The sequence below is a fragment of the Stegostoma tigrinum genome, chromosome 10 (assembly GCF_030684315.1).
Source record: "Stegostoma tigrinum isolate sSteTig4 chromosome 10, sSteTig4.hap1, whole genome shotgun sequence".
Lineage (NCBI taxonomy): Eukaryota > Metazoa > Chordata > Chondrichthyes > Orectolobiformes > Stegostomatidae > Stegostoma > Stegostoma tigrinum.
In genome coordinates, this window is record NC_081363.1 from 2,478,004 (window position 1) to 2,496,497 (window position 18,494).

Sequence of the window (18,494 nt, forward strand, 5' to 3'; positions counted from 1 at the left end):
CAGCGGGCTGCCCGCGTTCAGAATGTCGTAATGCGCCTGCGCCAACGGTTTTCTCCCGCAAACGTCCAGTTTTGAATATTTGTCAAAGAGCCGCAAAAAACATTGTTATTAACAATGTGCAGCTAATCTGAAAATAGATTCCTGAACAGAGCGAACGGAAATACTTCAGTCAAGTATTTGATATGAACTCCAACGACGCTGAGGTGAAAGAAAAGAAAATAATATTCAGAAGTACCCAATTGATGAGACTGTTCAATGGTGAAAACAACCCGATGGCCGAGCTGTGATTAACAATGAATTACTCCTCGCAAGCGGCTGAGATTTCCTTGTGTTCGTCAGCAAGGTGGAAAAAAGTGCCCAGGTTCCCTATAACTGGATAACACTTGTGAGAGATAAGGATGATTAAACTGCAGTGAAAAGAATTACTTAGCTTTGAACAAAAAGACATCTAGTACTGAGCCGAGTGATAAGAAAAGGGAGTGAGGGCCAAGTGATTAGAAACCAGAATGATAATAAAATGTGAGGCTGGATGAACACAGCAGGCCAAGCAGCATCTCAGGAGCACAAAAGCTGATGTTTTGGGCCCAGACCCTCTCTGATGAAGGGTCTAGGCCCGAAACGTCAGCTTTTGTGCTCCTGAGAAGCTGCTTGGCCTGTTGTGTTCATCCAGCCTCACATTTTATTATCTTGAAATTCTCCAGCATCTGCAGTTCCCATTATCTCAGAAACCAGAATGAATTGGTCCAAAACTGCTAGCAGACACCCAGAGGGTGAAAAGGCTAAGCTTTGCACAATAGACACAGTTGAAGTGCATGCCTAATGAGAGAATGCATATTAACTTTTACACCCATGCTTGCAAACCTGCTTAATTAGCATAACATGCGATGTATGAAGAGGGTGGGACAAGGGAAGTAATGGGAAGATTGTGCACCTTGGGGCTCAGATTGGACAGAGCTAAAAGGGGAGGATCTGGCCGAATAAATGATGTATAAAAAGGGAGGCTCCCTGACCTGTGTGCGCCTCTGGCAGCGGGGGGCACCCGATTCTGCAGACTCGTAATAAAGCTTAAGATACTTGTTTCCAAGACTTTGTTTCCACTGACTCTGTGATTGTGAACACGTGAATCTATATCTCACACACTGATCTGGATTCACTGGATCTCCCCCAAACCAGATTGCATTGATGAGAGTCATGTAGATGTACAGCAAGGAAATAGATCCTTTGGTCCAACTCGTCCATGCCAACCAGATATCCTAAATTAATCTAGTCCCATTTACCCGCATTTGGCCCAAATCCCTCTAAACTCTTCCTATTGTTCTTGATTCACCAGGTTCCCTATAACTAGATTACATTGATCTGAATTCACCAACTAATCCAAATTCACCTTTCAACTGGATTGCACTAATCCACATTCATTGCCTCCCTTATAATTGGATTACCTTGAACTTGATTTGATGGACCTCATTTGATTCAATGGTAAAACAATGGCCTCGTGGCATTATTGCTGGAATGTTAATCCAGAGACCCAGTAAATGTTCTACGGACAAGGGTTCACATCCCACCATTGCAGATGGTGGAACTTGAATTCCATAAAAATCTGTAGTTAAAAGTCTAATGATGACCATGTTGATTGTCAGAAAACCCCATTTGGTTCATGAATGTCCTTCTAGGAAGAAAACCGCTCTTGTTGCCAGTTCAGGCCTACACATGACTCCAGACTCACAGTAATGTGGCTTGGTTGACTTCTAACTGCCTTCTGGGAAGAGCAATAAATGTTGGTTTAGCCAGCAATGCCCTCAGCCCGTGAATGATTAAAAAAGATCCACTTCCACTGAATCCGTCGCGTCGCTGTTAACTGGATTACACACATCCGGATTCACTGGACACCTCCAGACAGGTTGTGATGATAGTTTATTACTCCAGTCAAATTCCACTTTATCTGGATCCCCTCTAACATTATGCCATTAATCTAGATAGATTGGAAAATCTCCAATCCCAGCTGGATTAATACTGAGTTGAAGTGAATTTACAGGGACCTCTCCAACCCTGAACAGCAAACAAATGAATCTGATTCATTGAGTTCCTTACAAGCGATTACACTGATCAGAATTACTGGGACCCACTCTAACCACATTACACAAATCCAGAATACATCAGGACATGCTGTATGCAGATTATACCAGCACTCACTCCATCCGGATCACACCAATCCTATTACATTGGGACTGCTTGAACAGGATTACTCCAAACTGGATTACACCGGGACCAGGTCTAGTGAACCTGATCACTCCGATACAGATTACACCAGGACCAGCTTCAGTGAAGCGGATCACTGCAACATGGATTACACTAGAACCCACTCAAGTGAACTAGATTACTGTGATACAGATTACACCAGAACCCGCTCAGATGAACAGGATCACGTCAATATGGATCCCACCGGGACCCACACTGGTGATCTGGATCACGCGGATATGGATTACACCGGGACCCACACTGGTGATCTGGATCGCTCCGATACAGATTGCATCGGGACCCGCACTGGTGATCCGGATGACTCTGATACGGAGTTCACCAGGACCCGCTCTGGTGATCTGTATCACTCGTATACGGATTCCAGCGGGACCTGCTCTGGTGATCCGGATCGTTCCGATACGGATTACAACTGGAAGGTGCGCAAAAAGTGACGTTGTGCCTTAGTTAAAGGTGGTGTGCGCATGTGCGTCTCTGCCTCCTCGACCATTCTGACCAATGGGAGGGCACGGAGGGCGTGTTCATGACGCCAGCGAGGTGACCGTTGATACAAAGCGAGAGGAGCAAGGACTCTCTGAAGGAGGGAGTGTCTCTGTGATTGGAATTAATTGTATAGGATAGTCATGGAGGGGTATTGCAAGAAGCCAAGCATCTCTCCGTACGCACCACACTTCACTGAGTTTTAATCAATTGATACGCCCTTTAGTTTTACGCTGAATCATGTCGATCTGTGCTCTCCGTTTATTGTCCAAGTGAGTGGGCGAAGGGGAAAGGGTTTCATTCATCTCAAAGTAACAGCATTAGCAATGTCAGAGGGAAGAGGAGATGCACCTATTGTTAGGAGGAGGTCAGCCAGCGTGGGACCTGTCAGCGTTGAGAGGAATATTCAAAGAGATGAGGACCAGGGTGAGGATGGTGATGAGGAATTCCGGGATGAAGGTGTTCCTTTCTACATTAACCGAGGGGGACTCCCTGTCGATGAGGCCACCTGGGATAGGATGTGGAAGCACGTTGCTAAGATCCATCCTGAAGGAGAGAAGATGGTACAAAGTATTCGAGGAATGCCGTACCTCCCCAAGGTGATTTCTACATTCTAACTTTGAAATTGTATATTGTTGCTATTAGTCTTCAATAGTTTAAACCCTCCAATGGATTTTGATCAGTTTGGATTTTAATACCCGATAAACAATCTGAACCAAGTTTTTTATGATGGGTGTTCTGAATGTTAAAGTGGGGACTTTTGTCTTCAGTTTTAAGTTGCTTTGGACTGTAACAAAGCTTCAAGCTATCTTAAATGGTGTTGGTGGTGATGGACTTACTTACACTGTTCATGGTGTTTTCAGCTGATTAAATCTTTTTAAACTTGATGATTGGATTGGGAGCTTAGTGACATTGGGCTCTTGTACAATCTGAAGTCTTGTGTTTTTCCTTGGCTTCTAGCCAGAGCATAGTAAAAATCCTTGTCTGCCTCGCCCTCTTCTGGGTTTTTATTTGTGTACTTTTCCAGCCCCCGCCCCCCACATCCATTTAGTAAAGTGTTACCCATCTTCTGTTCCTTCTTTTGTGCAATCCAGGGATCTTTGTATATGTTGAAATGCTGGATGAAAATCTCTGCTATGCTCATGCAGATATTGTGTAGCAGAGTTTTTTTTCCTTGTAGTTCAGTCCAGACAAAAACAAATTTTCCTTGTAAATTGTATATCTTTAGGCAATTCTTATGTAAGGTGTGCTTCTGTGCGTGATAATCGGTATATAGAGAAAAGACTGAACCTTCAGATGCAGGAACACCCAATTCAAACTGTACCAGCTATATAACAAAGAAACCCTTTTGTAGTCTGCTGTTCACCTAGTTTGAATTCATGAGCACTTAGTGTTTCATTGTTCAGTACAATTCTAACAGGGTTTAAAAAAAATTGGATATGAATTTATTTTCCTGTTTGCTGCAAATCTCCTGAATGGCAATTTGAGTAATAGCCAATGATAACTGGAGCAATATTTGTCTTTTGCGCTTCTCCAGAGGCTGCTTGTTGGGATTGTGATCACAATATGTGATGAAAATATCATTGTAGGCAGAGCAATGGTTCATAAAATTTCATGAAGGCATTATAAAGTACATAAAATGAAAAAAACAAAGTGTGCATGGACTCCATAAATGGAGCATTGTGTCCTAGTCTTACCCTACACTACAGACAGTGTAACAACAATAAGGCTACTCTGCAGATTTTTTTTGTTCACTTGTAGGACCTTGGCGTCACTGGTTGGACCAAGGCTATTGCCCATCCCACACTGCCTTTGTGATGATGGTGGTGAACTGTTTATTTGAACTGCCGCAGTCCATGTGGTGTAGGTAGACCCACACTGCTGTTAGCAAGGGAATTCCATGGTTTTTACCATCGACAGAGAGCTCAGAAGAGCCAGGAGGAGACATGAGAAGTTGTTGGCGGATAGGATCAGGGTAAACCCTAAGGCTTTCTATAGGTATTTAAGGAATGAAACAATGATGAAAGTAAGATTAGGGCCAATCAAGAATAGTAGTGGGAAGTTGTGTGTGGAGTCGGAGGAGATAGGGGAAGCACGAAATGATTATTTTTCAACAGTATTCACTCTAGAAAATGACAATGTTGTCGAGGAGAATACTGAGGTACAGGCTACTAGACTAGGTGGGATTGAGGTTCACAAGGAAGAGGTATTAGAAATCCTACAGAGGGTGAAGATAGAAAAGTCCCCTGGGCCGGATGGGATTTAGCCTCGGATCCTCTGGGAAGCCAGGGAGGAGATTGCCGAGCCTTTGGCATTGATCTTTAACTCGTCATTGTCTACAGGAATAGTGCCAGACGACTGGAGGATAGCAAATGTGGTTTCCCTGTTCAAGAAGGGGAGTAGAGACAACCCTGGTAATTATAGACCAGTGAGCCTTACCTCAGTTGTTGGAAAAAGTTATAAGGGATAGGATTTATAATCATCCAGAAAAGAATAAATTGATTAGGGATAGTCAGCACAGTTTTGTGAAGGGTAGGTCGTGCCTCACAAACCTTTATTGAGTTCTTTGAGAAGGTGACCAAACAGGTAGATGAGAGTAAACCGGTTGATGTGGTGTATATGGATTTCAGCAAGGCGTTCGATAAGGTTACCCACGATAGGCTATTGTACAAAATGCGGAGGAATGGAATTGTGGGAGATACAGCAGTTTGGATCGGAAATTGGCTTGCTGAGAGAAGACGGAGGTGGTAGTTGCTGGGAAATGTTCATCCTGGAGACCAGTTACTAGTGGTGTACCGGAAGGGTCGGTGCTGGGTCCACTGCAGTTTGTCATTTTTATAAATGACCTGGATGAGGGCGTAGAAGGATGGGTTAGTAAATTCGCAGATGAAACTAAGGTCGGTGGAGTTGTGGATAGTGACGAAGGATGCTGTAGGTTGCAGAGAGACATAGATAATCTGCAGAGCTGGGCTGAGAGGTGGCAAATGGAGTTTAATGCAGACAAGTGTGAGGTGATGCACTTTGGTAGGAATAACCAGAAGGCAAAGTACAGGGCTAATAGTAAGACTCTTGGTAGTCTGGATGAGCAGAGAGATCTTGGTGTCCATGTACACAGATCCTTGAAAGTTGCCACCCAGGTTGACAGGGCTGTTAAGAAGACATACAGTGTTTTAGCTTTTATTAATAGAGGGATCGAGTTCCGGAACCAAGAGGTTATGGTGAAGCTGTACAAAACTCTGGTGCGGCCGCACTTGGAGTATTGTGTACAGTTCTGGTCACCGCATTATAAGAAGGATGTAGAAGCTTTGGAAAGGGAGCAGAGGAGATTTACTAGGATGTTGCCCGGTATGGAGGGAAGGTCTTACGAGGAAAGGCTGAGGGACTTGAGGCTGTTTTCTTTAGAGAGAAGAAGGTTGAGAGGTGACTTAATTGAAACATATAAAATAATCAGAGGGTTAGATAGGGTGGATAGGGAGAGCCTTTTTCCTAGGATGGTGACGGCGAGCACGAGGGGGCACAGCTTTAAATTGAGGGGTGAAAGATGTAGGACAGATGTCAGAGGTAGTTTCTTTACTCAGAGAGTAGTAAGGGAATGGAACGCTTTGCCTGCAACGGTAGTAGATTCGCCAACTTTGGGTACATTTAAGTCGCCATTGGATAAGCATATGGACGTACATGGAATAGTGTAGGTTAGATGGGCTTGAGATCGGTATGACAGGTCGGCACAACATCGAGGGCTGAAGGGCCTGTACTGTGCTGTAATGTTCTATGTTCTAACAGTGAAGGAACCAGCAGTATATCTCTAAGTCAGGATGTTGAGTGGCTAGGAGGGGAGGTTACCAGAGGAGATATTCCCATGTATCTGCTGCCCTTGCCCTTCTAGTTGGAAATAGTCATAGATTTGGAAGTTGCAGGGGTCATAAACGGTGATGAGCATTGTACAATCATCGGTGAATATCTGTATGTTGTCTGACTTTTGTGATGGAGGGAAGGTTGTTGATGAAACAGCTGAAGATGGTCAGGCCTAGGACACACCAGGTATACCAAAAAAGATGTGAAAAACAGGGTTTAGTGAGAAGGAGGAACTGAAACAAATCTGTATTAGTAGGGAATTGGTAGATCTGATGATGTATATCCCAGAATACTTAAGGACGTGACCCTAGAATTAATGGATGCATTGGTGGTCATTATCCATGATTCTTTAGACTCTAGCTACCCTCATACTGTTCCAATATATGGAAAACATCTTATTAACTGGCACCCAATGGACCAGGAGTGTACTGGATGGTCAAATATTCCAGATGATCAAGAGATCAACATTGTGTAAAAACACACAACGTAATGGAAACATAATGCAGAGGGTATACATATTACTGTTAAACTTTATTCACAGCGTAAATCACTTAAGTAATGATGCAACTTTCCTTAAATAAAACTTTCAGACAATAATCTCTCATCTCTCATCATCAACTGACTACTCTGACATTGCAGAGATAGTGGTGATATAGTAAACCTCCAGTACCTCAGAGATACAATTTTTGTTGATTCATCAAGAGTGCTACTTCATAAGTGCCAGTTAAAATATGGTTTGCTGTAACACCACTATTCAAAAAGGGAGGGAGAGAGAACACATTGTTATAGACCAAATGAGCCTGACGTCAGTAGTGGGAAGACGCTAAAATTCATTATCAATATTTTATAACAGATCAGTTAGAAATTGGTGGTAGAATCAGAGAGTCAGCATGGATTTACAAAAGGGCAATGATACTTGACAAATCTACTGGAATTTTTCAAGGATGTTCCTACTGGAGTTAATCAGGCGAATCAGTGGATATGGTTTATTTGGACTTTCAGAAGGTTTTTGACAAGATCCCACATAAACACAAATTCCCACATAAGCAGAATGTTCAGTCAGACCTGGGTTTCCCCAAGCGGGAAGCACTGTAGGTAAGCATGCAGGTGCAGCAGGCGATAAAGAAGGCAAACGCTATTAGTCTTCATAGTGAGAGGATTCAACGACACTGGTAAGTATGTCTTGTTGTAGTTATACAGGGTATTGGTGATAGCGAGTTTTGAGAAGATTTGTAGCTCGGGTTGAGGATCTGGATGTGAGTTTACTCGCTGAGCTGGAAGGTTAGTTTTCAGACGTTTCGTCACCATTCTAGGTAACATCATCAGTGAGCCTCCGGTGAAGCACTGGTGTTATGTCCCGCTTTCTATTTATCTGGTTAGGTTCCCTTGGGTTGGTGATGTCATTTCCTGTTCTTTTTCTCAGGGGATGGTAGATTGGCTCCAAATCAATGTGTTTGTTGATGGAATTCCGGTTGGAATGCCGTGCTTCTAGGAATTCTCGTGTGTGTCTCTGTTTGGCTTGTCTTAGGATGGATGTGTTGTCCCAATCAAAGTGGTGTCCTTCCTTATCTGTATGTAAGGATACGAGTGACAGTGGGTCATGTCATTTTGTGGCTAGTTGATGTTCATGTATTCTGGTGGCAAGTTTTCTGCCAATTTGTCCAATGTAGTGTTTGTCACAGTTCTTGCAAGGTATTTTGTAGATGACGTTCATTTTGCTTGTTGTCTGTATAGGGTCTTTTAAGCTCATTAGCTGCTGTTTTAGTGTGTTGGTGGGTTTGTGGGCTACCCTGATGCCAAGAGGTCCGAGTAGTCTGGCAGTCATTTCGGAAATGTCTTTGATGTAGGAGAGAGTGGTTATGGTTTCTGGGCCCGTTTTGTCTGTTTGTTTGGGTTTGTTGCTGAGGAATCGGCGGACTGTGTTCATAGGGTACCCATTCTTTTTGAATACGCTGTATAGGTGATTTTCCTCTGCTCTTCGTAGTTCCTCTGTGCTGCAGTGTGTGGTGGCTCGTTGGAATAATGTTCTAATGCAGCTTCGTTTGTGGGTTTTGGGATGGTTGCTCCTGTAGTTCAGTATTTGGTCCGTATGTGTTGTTTTCCTGTAGACGCTGGTTTGAAGTTCCCCATTGGCTGTTCGCTCCACTGTGACATCTAGGAATGGCAGTTTGCTGTTGTTTTCCTCCTCTTTTGTGAATGTTATGCCAGTAAGGGTATTATTGATGGTCTTGAAGGTTTCCTCTAATTTGTTTTGTTTAGTGATGACAAAGGTGTCATCCACAGAGGACCCAAAGTTTGGGTTGGATGATTGGCAGAGCTGTTTGTTCGAGTCTCTGCATTACTGCCTCTGCTAAGAACCATGATATCGGAGATCCCATGGGTGTTCCATTGGTTTGTCTGTAGGTTTTGTTATTGAAAGTGAAGTGGGTGGTGAGGCATAGGTCCACTAGCTTGATGATGTTGTCCTTGCTGATGAGGTTGGTGGTGTCTGGTGTGTGTCTTTGATTCTTCTAATAGTGTAGTCAGTGTTTCACCAGCGCTTCACTGGAGGCTCACTGATGATGTTACCTAGAATGGTGACGAAACGTCTGAAAATGAATCTTCCAGCTCAGTGAGCAAACTTACATCCAGGGTATTGGTGAGACTACACCTGGAATATTGTAAGCTGTTTTGGCCCCCTTGTTTGTGGAAGGATGGTCTTGCTAGAGAGGGAATGCAACAAAGGTTTACCAAATTGATCAGTGTGGGGGAGGGGACAAGCTGGGCTGGTTTTGGGATGCAGTGGGGGAGAGGGAGATTTTGAAGCTTGTGAAGTCCACATTGATACCATTGGGCTGCAGGGTTCCCAAGCGGTTGCTGTTCCTGCAACCTTTGGGTGGTATCATTGTGGCACTACAGGAGGCCCATGATGGACATGTCGTCTAAGGAATGGCAGGGGGAGTTAAAATGGTTCGCGACTGGGACATGCAGTTGTTTATTGTGAATCGAATGGACGTGTTCTGCAAAGCGGTCCCCAAGCCTCCGCTTGGTTTCCCCAATGTAGAGGAAGCCACACCGGGTACAGTGGATACAGTATACCACATTGGCAGATGTGCAGGTGAACATCTGCTTAATATGGAAAGTCATCTTGGGGCCTGGGATGGGGGTGGGGGAGGAGGTGTGGGGGCAAGTGTAGCACCTCTGCGGTTGCAGGGGATGGTACCGGGCGTGGTGGGGTTGGAGGGGAGTGTGGAGCGGACAAGGGAGTCACGGAGAGGGTGGTCTCTCCAGAAGGCAGACAAGAGTAGGGATGGAAAAATATCGTGGGTAGTGGGGTTGGATTGTAGATGGCGGAAGTGTCGGAGGATGATGCGTTGTATGCGGAGGTTGGTGGGGTGGTATGTGAGGACAAGGGGGATTCTCAGGGCGGTTATTGCGGGGGCGGGGTGTGAGGGATGAGGTGCAGGAAATGCAGGAGACACGGTCGAGGGGGTTCTCGACCACTGCGGAGGGAAGTTGCGGTCCTTGAAGAACGTGGACATCTGGGATGTGCAGGAGTGAAATGCCTCATCCTGGGAGCAGATGCGGCGGAGGCGAAGGAATTGGGAATAGGGGATGGCCAGTCCCTATACATCTGCATGACATCCAGTCCCTATACACCTGCATTCCTCATGCCGATGGCCTCAAGGCCCTCCGCTTCTTCCTGTCCCGCAGGCCCGACCAGTCCCCCTCCACCGATGCCCTCATCCGCTTTGCTGAACCCGTCCTCCCCCTCAACAACTTCTCTTTCGATTCCTCCCTCTTCCTACAGACAAAGCGGGTGGCCACGAGCACCCGCATGGGCCCAACCTATGCCTGCCTCTTTGTAGGTTACGTGGAACAGTCCCTCTTCCACATCTACACTGGCTCCAAACCCCACCTCTTCCTCCTTTACATTGATGACTGTATCGGCGCCGCATCTTGCTCCCAAGAGAAGCTCGAACAGTTCATCCACTTCACCAACCTCTTCCACCCCAACCTCATGTTCACCTGGGCCATCTCCAACACATCCCTCACCTTCCTGGACCTCTCTCTCTGTCCATCTCAGGCAACCAGCTAGAAACTGATGTCCATTTCAAGCCCACCGACTCTCACAGCTACCTAGAATACAGCTCCTCCCACCCACCCCCCTGCATAAATTCCATCCCCTGTTCCCAATTCCTTTGGGCCTCCTGCAATGCCACAATGATGTCACCCGAAGGTTGCAGGAACAGCAACTCATATTCCGCTTGGGAACCCTGCAGCCCAATGGTATCAATGTGGACTTCACAGGCTTCAAAATCTCCACCTCCCCCACTGCATCACAAAACCAGCCCAGCTCATCCCCACCTCCCCAACCTGTTCTTCCTCTCACCCATCCCCTCCTCTCAACTCAAGCTGCACCTCCATTTCCCACCTACTAACCTCATCCCGCCTCCTTGACCTGTTCGTCCTCCCCGGACTGACCTATCCCCTCCCCGCCTATACTCTCCTCTCCATCTATCTTCTCCTCTATCCGTCTTTGGTCCACCTCCCCCCCCTCCCTATTTATTTCACAACCCTCTCCCCATTTCCCCTCTCTGATGAAGGGTCTCAGCCCGAAACGTCAGCTTTTGTGCTCCTGAGATGCTGCTTGGCCTGCAGTGTTCATCCAGCTTCACACTTTGTTATCTTGCGATGCTAATTTGTCCAGAGCTTTTGAAACATGTGTTCCTTTTGTGTTTGCCTTGCCTCTCTACTGTGAGCATGCCAACTCTTACATGGATACAGTTTCGATACTTTCCAATCTGTGTATCCGCTTATGGAATGAGTATTTACAATCAATTCATCTTTTACAGTTAAACTTAATCTACCTTCACTTAAAATCCAAGCACATGCACATAGGCGAATCCTACTTTTATTTTGCCTTGCAGAGTAGCATTGATGTCATTGTAAGACATCAAGTACTATGAATTCACCTTGGGATATCCTGTATGAATAAATGCCATTATCTACTGCAACATTGGGTAACTCTGAATGTTTGCTTAAAGAATTAATATCTTTAAAAATATACATAACCTGTGCTTTCAGGTTCCAATACCATGTGTGCCTACATTTCAGCTGCCCACGCTTGTTCCTGACCGTCTGGAAGCCATACAGAGATACACCAGGGAATTGCAGTATCCTTCAGATCAACAGGAATGTTGGAGTGCACTAATGGGTTTTTGGTCTGCAGGCCGTGTCTCTCCACAATGGATAATACAACGTCCAAGAACAAACCAAATGCAATTAGATTTCCTCTGTGAAGTATTGTCTAGGCTATGGCCCACATATTCCTGGAACAGCATGCTTGATGTGGATCCTCTTGTTATTCTTAAATAAATATCATGTTCAGCTCCATTGTGATGGGTGTGTAAAAGAAGCAAGCTGTTTATCCTTTGTTCACATTAGTGCATAGCATGAAGCAAAATTGAGCAAGCCACCCTGGTATTGTTAAATTATCATGACCTCATAGAGTCATAGAATTGTACAGCAAGGAAACAGACCCTTCGGTCCAACTCATCCATCCCGGCTGGACATCCTATTTAAATCTGGTCCCATTTGCAAGCATTTGGCCCATATCCCTCTAAACCCTTCCTATTCATATACCCCTGTATATGAATTTGGTCCCATTTGCAAGCATTTGGCCCATATCCCTCTTAAACCCTTCCTATTCGTATACCCCTGTATATGAATAGGAAGGGTTTAGAGGGATATGGGCCAAATGCTTGCAAATGGGACCAGATTTAAATAGGATGTCCAGATGTCTTTTGAATGTTGTAATTGTACCAGCTTCCACCCCTTCCTCTGACACTTCATTGCATACATGCACCATTCTCTGTGTGAAAGATTTGCCCCTTGCGTCTCTTTTAAATTTTTTCCCTCTCTCCTTATTTTATGCCCTCTAGTTTTGAAATTCCCCAACCCTGGGGAAATAACTTGTCTATGCACCCTATTCATGCCCTTCATGATTTTCTAAACCTCTTTAAGATCATCACTCAGCCTCTGACACTCCAGGGGAAAATATCCCCACCCTTTCCCTATTGCTGCCATCCCCAACCCTGGCAACTTCTTTTTTAAATATTTTCTGAACCCCTTCAAGTTTAACAACATCCTTCCACTCAAAGAGCAACTAGTTTTAAATGCAGTACTCAAAGTGGCTGAACTGTTGTCTTGTACAGCCACGACATGACATCCCAACTCATGACCAATAAAGGCATACCCAACTCCTGACCAATAATGGTGTCAAACTCTTTCACTACCCTGTCTACCCGTGACTCCGCTTTCAAAGAGCTATGAACCTGTACCCCAAGGTCTCTGTTTGGCAGCACTCCCCAGGGCCTTACCTTAACTGTATAAGGCCTACGCTGTTTAGATTGGTTTGCATTACCAAAATGCAACACCTCACATTTACCTAAATTAGATTCCATTTGCCCATCTGTTCAAGGTCCCGTTGTACTGAGGTAAACCTTTTTGCTGTCGGCTACACCACCAATTTTCCTGCTTGTGTCTTTTTTTCAACAAACTCCTACATTTGTAGGAGTAACAATATTTTCCTTGAAGTATTTTCCATTGCAAATATCTCCTTCTGTGAACGTGGCTGTTGTGATTTCAAAAAATTTGAAACCACACAGCCCTGTCTCTCATAAACAGCAAGAAGGTGAATTAAAGGGCCAGACAAATTTGGAGCTGCTGCAAGTCTGTGCTGAAGCACGATAGTTTCATTCCCTCCTTTATGAATGGTCTGATTCTCTGCTGTTGACCATTAAATCTGTTACTGGTAGTTGGAAACAAACTGTAACAAAGGAACTTATTTGTAAACTGGACATGATCTCTGTGTAAAATGTCTGAACCACGTTAAACTGCCCCGTGGAGAATTAATGCTGTTCGAATGTGTGGAATAACAGTACCAACACCCAAATTCTGTCATTCCCTTTTAATCAATCAAGACTGAGCCAGACACATTTTTGATGTACAAGTGAGTCGAGAGTTATGGGATGGGGCTGGTGCAGGCAAGAAAATGGAATTAAGGCTCTGTGGAGTTTGCACATGCTCCCTTTGTCTGCGTGGGCTTCTGCCTGATGCTGTGGTTTCATCCCACAGTCCGAAGATGTGCAGATTGGTTGCACTGGCCATGCGAAATTGGCCCATAGTGGCTAGTGATGTGCAGGCTAGGTGGATTAGCTGTGGTAAATGCAGGGGTAGAGGAGAATGCAATTTGTATAGGCAGTGCAGGATGGATGGGCTGAATGGCCTCTATTTGCACTGTAGTGATTGCATGATTCTGTGATCTTGTTAAATGATGCACCAGGATCAACGGACTGAATGGTCTGAAACACGATGCTGCCCACGATGCCACAAACATCCTCCAGCCCCCATGTCCTTTTATTTTTGTACAATGTGGCAACCAGAACTGAGCACAGTATCAAAATGTAATCAAGTTGAAGTTCACTACCGGTTGAGTATAGTTCTCCTGGTTTTAAGTTCTGTTCCTCTAGAAATAAAACAACTTTTTTAAAATTGGTTTTGCTAACTTGTAGCACAACATTTAATAATGGATATATTAGTACTTCCAGAACCCTTTGCTCTTCTACCCAGCCTAGCCTGGTACCATTCAAGTAATATAATTAGTGACTTCTTTTCTTCCAACCAAAATCTTAACTCCCATTTGTCTGGGTGAAGTTTAGATATGTGCAATGCAGCAGATATAATTTATCGACACTGCTACCTCATAAAAAACAATTAACAAAACCTGTTGAAGCAGGGTTTCTTTTTTCCACTTCAAATCAAACTGACCTTTTAATGTTTAAATTCTATATATTCTGTTCTTTAATGATTCAATTGTATTTCCTATCAGTTGTCATAAGCTAACTGCTGTATAATTCCCTGGACCTGTTTTGTTTACCTTAAATATAGGAATACTGGTGAATTCTTAAATATGAGTAGTCATGTCTCTGCTTTCACTTTCCTAAATTCTCTTCAAAACACCTGTATACAGACAATCAGACCAGGAATATTATTCCCTTTTGTGTTTGTTTTTGGTATTCACTCTAGCTGTTTTCATTGTTTGAAAGCACTTTTCTCAGTAATTAGCATTGCATCTCCCTGACAAACACTGAAGCAAAATAATTATTTTATATTTCTTCCCTATCTGTGTTCCTACCTGAGGCATTACCTTTTAATGGCCTTACTCCCAGTAGAGCCATCCTTTCTGATTGATGTACGTGTAAAATATTCTACTTTTTGTTTATGTTCATTGATTATTTCATAGTGACTCTGTGCCTTTTTTTTAATCGATTCTTTGGCTTCTTTCCTAATCTTTTCATTTTCTCTCTCCTGCGCTCAATTGTTGCCTTTTATCATTATTCATCCATGGAGTGCTACTAATGTTCAGGGCTTTTATTTCTGTTTTTACTTTTACATGACTGCTGAGCACCATTTTAAATGTTGCCTGTTGTTGATTGTTTATCAACAATGATGTCAATGTCCCTTTTATTTTCCCAAGTTGTGTTAATAGTTCCTCAATATCTGCTTTTCTCCAACCACTTCACCTATTTTTTCTTTTATTATGTTCTTTGTCATTTATCTAAATTGTATTATGTTGTAGTCACTATTACCTAGATGTTCTCCAAATTTGGTTCTTCTTGGTAAGGTGTATTCGGGTTATACTCAAATCATTTGTTTTATTTTTTTACCTTCACTACCACATGGCGTGTAAATATCAGTCTTTTTAAATTTATCCTTTTACAGGATGTAGACATTGGTGGCCTGTTCCAAATTGCCTTTGAACTGGATGGCATGCTAGGCCAGAGAGGGCTGTTAAGAGACAACACATGACGATGGAGCTGGAGCCACATCTAGGCTAGACCAGGAAAAGATAGCAGGTTTCCTTCCCTAAAGGATGTTAGTAAGTCAGGTGGGTTTTTAACAACATGATAACTGTACAAGGCTAGCTTTCATTTCTAAGGTTTATTAGTTAATTTAGTTTTGACTGACAGTCATGATAGGATTTGACCTGGTGTACCCAGAGCATTAACCTGGGCCTCTGGATTACTAGTGCAGTGACATTACCATTACACCACCATCTTCTCTGAATGTCACTTAGTTATGTATGGAATTAAATGTTCTACGAGTAACTAATCAGGACAATATAGAATCACAGAATGGTTACCCATTCAGCCTATCATGTCTGTGCTGAATCTCTGAAGGAAAAGATTGCCTACTGCTGTTTCTTCACCTTCTCCTTGTAGCCCTGCACATCCATCCTTTTCCAATAATGGTCTGGATGATCTCTATGATATGGATCATCTTGTATGCCTTGATTAAACCCACATCACCACATTCTCCCATTAGTGCATTTTAACTGCTTTACTGCACCCTTTCTCACATCTTCTCATCCATCCTAAAGTGTGATGCTCGAACTGATTTACTGTAATCCAGTTAAAGCCAGACCAGTGTTCCAGACCTGTTTTATGCAGTGTTTAATATAACATTTTTTTTAACTCTGTTCCTCTGGTAAAGCCTGAGATGCTGCATGCTTTGATAATCATTATTCCAATCTGCCCTGCCTCTTTTAATGATCGATACAAAGAAGACCTCTCGTCCCTCTGCTAGAACGTAGAAAGTACAGGCCCTTCAGCCCATGATGTTGTGCCAACCTATTATCCTACCGTGCACACCCTACATTTTACTATCCTCCACGTGCTTATCCAAGAGTCGCTTAAAAGTCTCTAAAGTATCTGATTCCACTCCTACTGCCGCAGCACATTCCACACACCCACCACTCTCTTTGTAAAGAACCTACCTCTGACATCTCCCCTATACCTTCCTCCAATCACATTATTATGTCCCCACATCATAGTCATTTCCACCCTGAGGAAAAGTCTCTGGCTATCCACTCTATCTATGCCTCTCATCATCTTGTATCAAGTCACCTCTTATCTTTCTTCGCTCCAATGAAAAAAGCCCTAGCACCATCAACTTTTCCTCATAAGACCTGCCCTCCAGTCCAGGCCGCATCCTGGTAAATCTCCTCAGCACTCTCTCTAAAGCTTCCACATCTTTCCTATAATGAGGTGACCAGAACTGAACACATTATTCCAAGTGTGGTCTAACCAGAGTTTTATACAACTGCAGCATAACCTCACTGCTCTTAAACTCAATTCCCCTGCCAATAAAAACCAACACATCGTATGCCTTTTTAACAACCCTATCAAATTGAGTGGCAACTTTGAGGGATATATGGACGTGGACCCCAAGATCCCTCTGTTCCTCCACACTGCCAAGGATCCTGCCACTAACTCTATATTCTGCATTCAAATTCGACCTTCCAAAATGAATCACTTCACACTTTTCCAGGTTGAATTTCATCTGCCACTTCTTTGCCCAGTTCTGCATCCTGTCAATATCCCATTACGACCTACAACAGCCGTCCACACTGTCCACATCTCCACCAACCTTCATGTCATCGGCAAACTTACTAACAACCCTCCCACTTCCTCATCCAAGTCATTCATAAAGATAACAAAGTGCAGAGCTACTATACAATTATTTTGAATTGCCCCCTTTATTTAGCTATTTGCATTCATCCTACTTGCGTTTATCTGTATTAACTTATATCTGCCATTTGTCCACCTATTACAACATTCTGTCCATCCTTTTTAAAGTTCTTCCTTTATCCTCCACATTGCAATGCTTTCAGGTTTTGTGTTGTGCCTTCCAGCAAGGTTTTGGCCATTAATATGGGCAAAAGTACCTGGGACTTCGATGTTGTGGCCGTTTGGGAGACATGGATAGAGGAAGGTCAGGAATGATGTTGCAGGTTCCAGGGTTTAGATCTTTCATCAGGATCAGGGAAGACAGTTTTTAAAAAAAAAGGTGGAGGTGTGGCTTTGTTGGTCAAGGACAGTATAACAGTGGCTGAAAGAACTTTTGATGAAGACTCGTCTACTCAGGTGGTACGGGCTCAGGTCAGAAACAGGAGAGGAGAGGTCACACTGCTGGGAGTTTTTTATAGGCCTCCGCAAAGGATGTGGAGGAGAGGATTGGCAAAACGATTCTGGGCAGGAGTGAAAGGAACAGGGTGGTCATGATGGGAGACTTTAACTTCCCCAACATTGACTGGAAATGCTATAACTCAAGTATGTTGGATGGATCAGTTTTTGTCCAGTGTGTGCAGGAGGGTTTCCTGACACAGTATGTCGAAGGGCCGACAAGCGGGGAGGCCACACTGGATCTGGTACTTGGCAATGAACCAGGCCAGGTGTTTGATTTAGTGTTAGGTGAGCACTTTGGAGAGAGTGACCATAATTCGGTTACATTTAGTTTAGCGATGGAAAGGGATAGGAACATGCCACAGGGCAAGAGTTAAAGATGGGGGAAAGGCAATTATAATGCGATTAGGCAAGACTTAAGAGGCATAGAATGGGGTAGCAAAATGCAGGGGATGGGGACAATCGAAATGTGGAGCTGGTTTAAGGAACAGATATTGCGTGTCCTTGATAGGTACGTCCCTGTCAGGCAGGGGTCAGTGATAAGTTAAGGGAACCGTGGTTTACTGAAGAAATTGTATCTCTTGTTAAGCGGAAGAGGGAGGCTTATGTGACGTTGAGATAAGATGGTTCAGATGAGGCGATGGAGAGTTACAGATTAGCTAGAAAGGATTTAAAGAGAGTGAAGAAGAGCAAGGAGGGGACATGAGCAGACATTGACGGGTAGAATAAAGGAGAACCCTAAAGCTTTCTATAGGTATGTGAGGAATAAGAGGATGCCTAGGGTAGGAATAGGGCCAGTCAAAGACAGAAGTGGGAAGTTGTGTGTGGACCCTGTGGAGATCGGAGAGGTGCTAAACGAATATTTCTCATCTGTTTTCACTCAGGAAAAGGAGAATATTG

General features: G+C 43.8%; 1 protein-coding gene across 2 annotated transcripts in view; it reads left to right on the top strand.

Annotated features, from left to right (window-relative positions):
- The first annotated feature begins 2,792 nt into the window (after nucleotides 1-2,792).
- Nucleotides 2,793-18,494, top strand: part of vash1 (vasohibin 1) — a 48,848-nt gene continuing 33,146 nt past the window's right edge. For both annotated transcript variants that reach the window (XR_007248285.2, XM_048537918.2), the window contains exons 1-2: nucleotides 2,793-3,332; nucleotides 11,653-11,741. Coding sequence is in view for 1 of the 2 variants with exons in the window: in XM_048537918.2 (XP_048393875.1) it covers nucleotides 3,060-3,332; nucleotides 11,653-11,741 (362 nt within the window). In the remaining variant the exon portion in view is untranslated. The remainder of the gene's footprint in view (nucleotides 3,333-11,652; nucleotides 11,742-18,494) is intronic.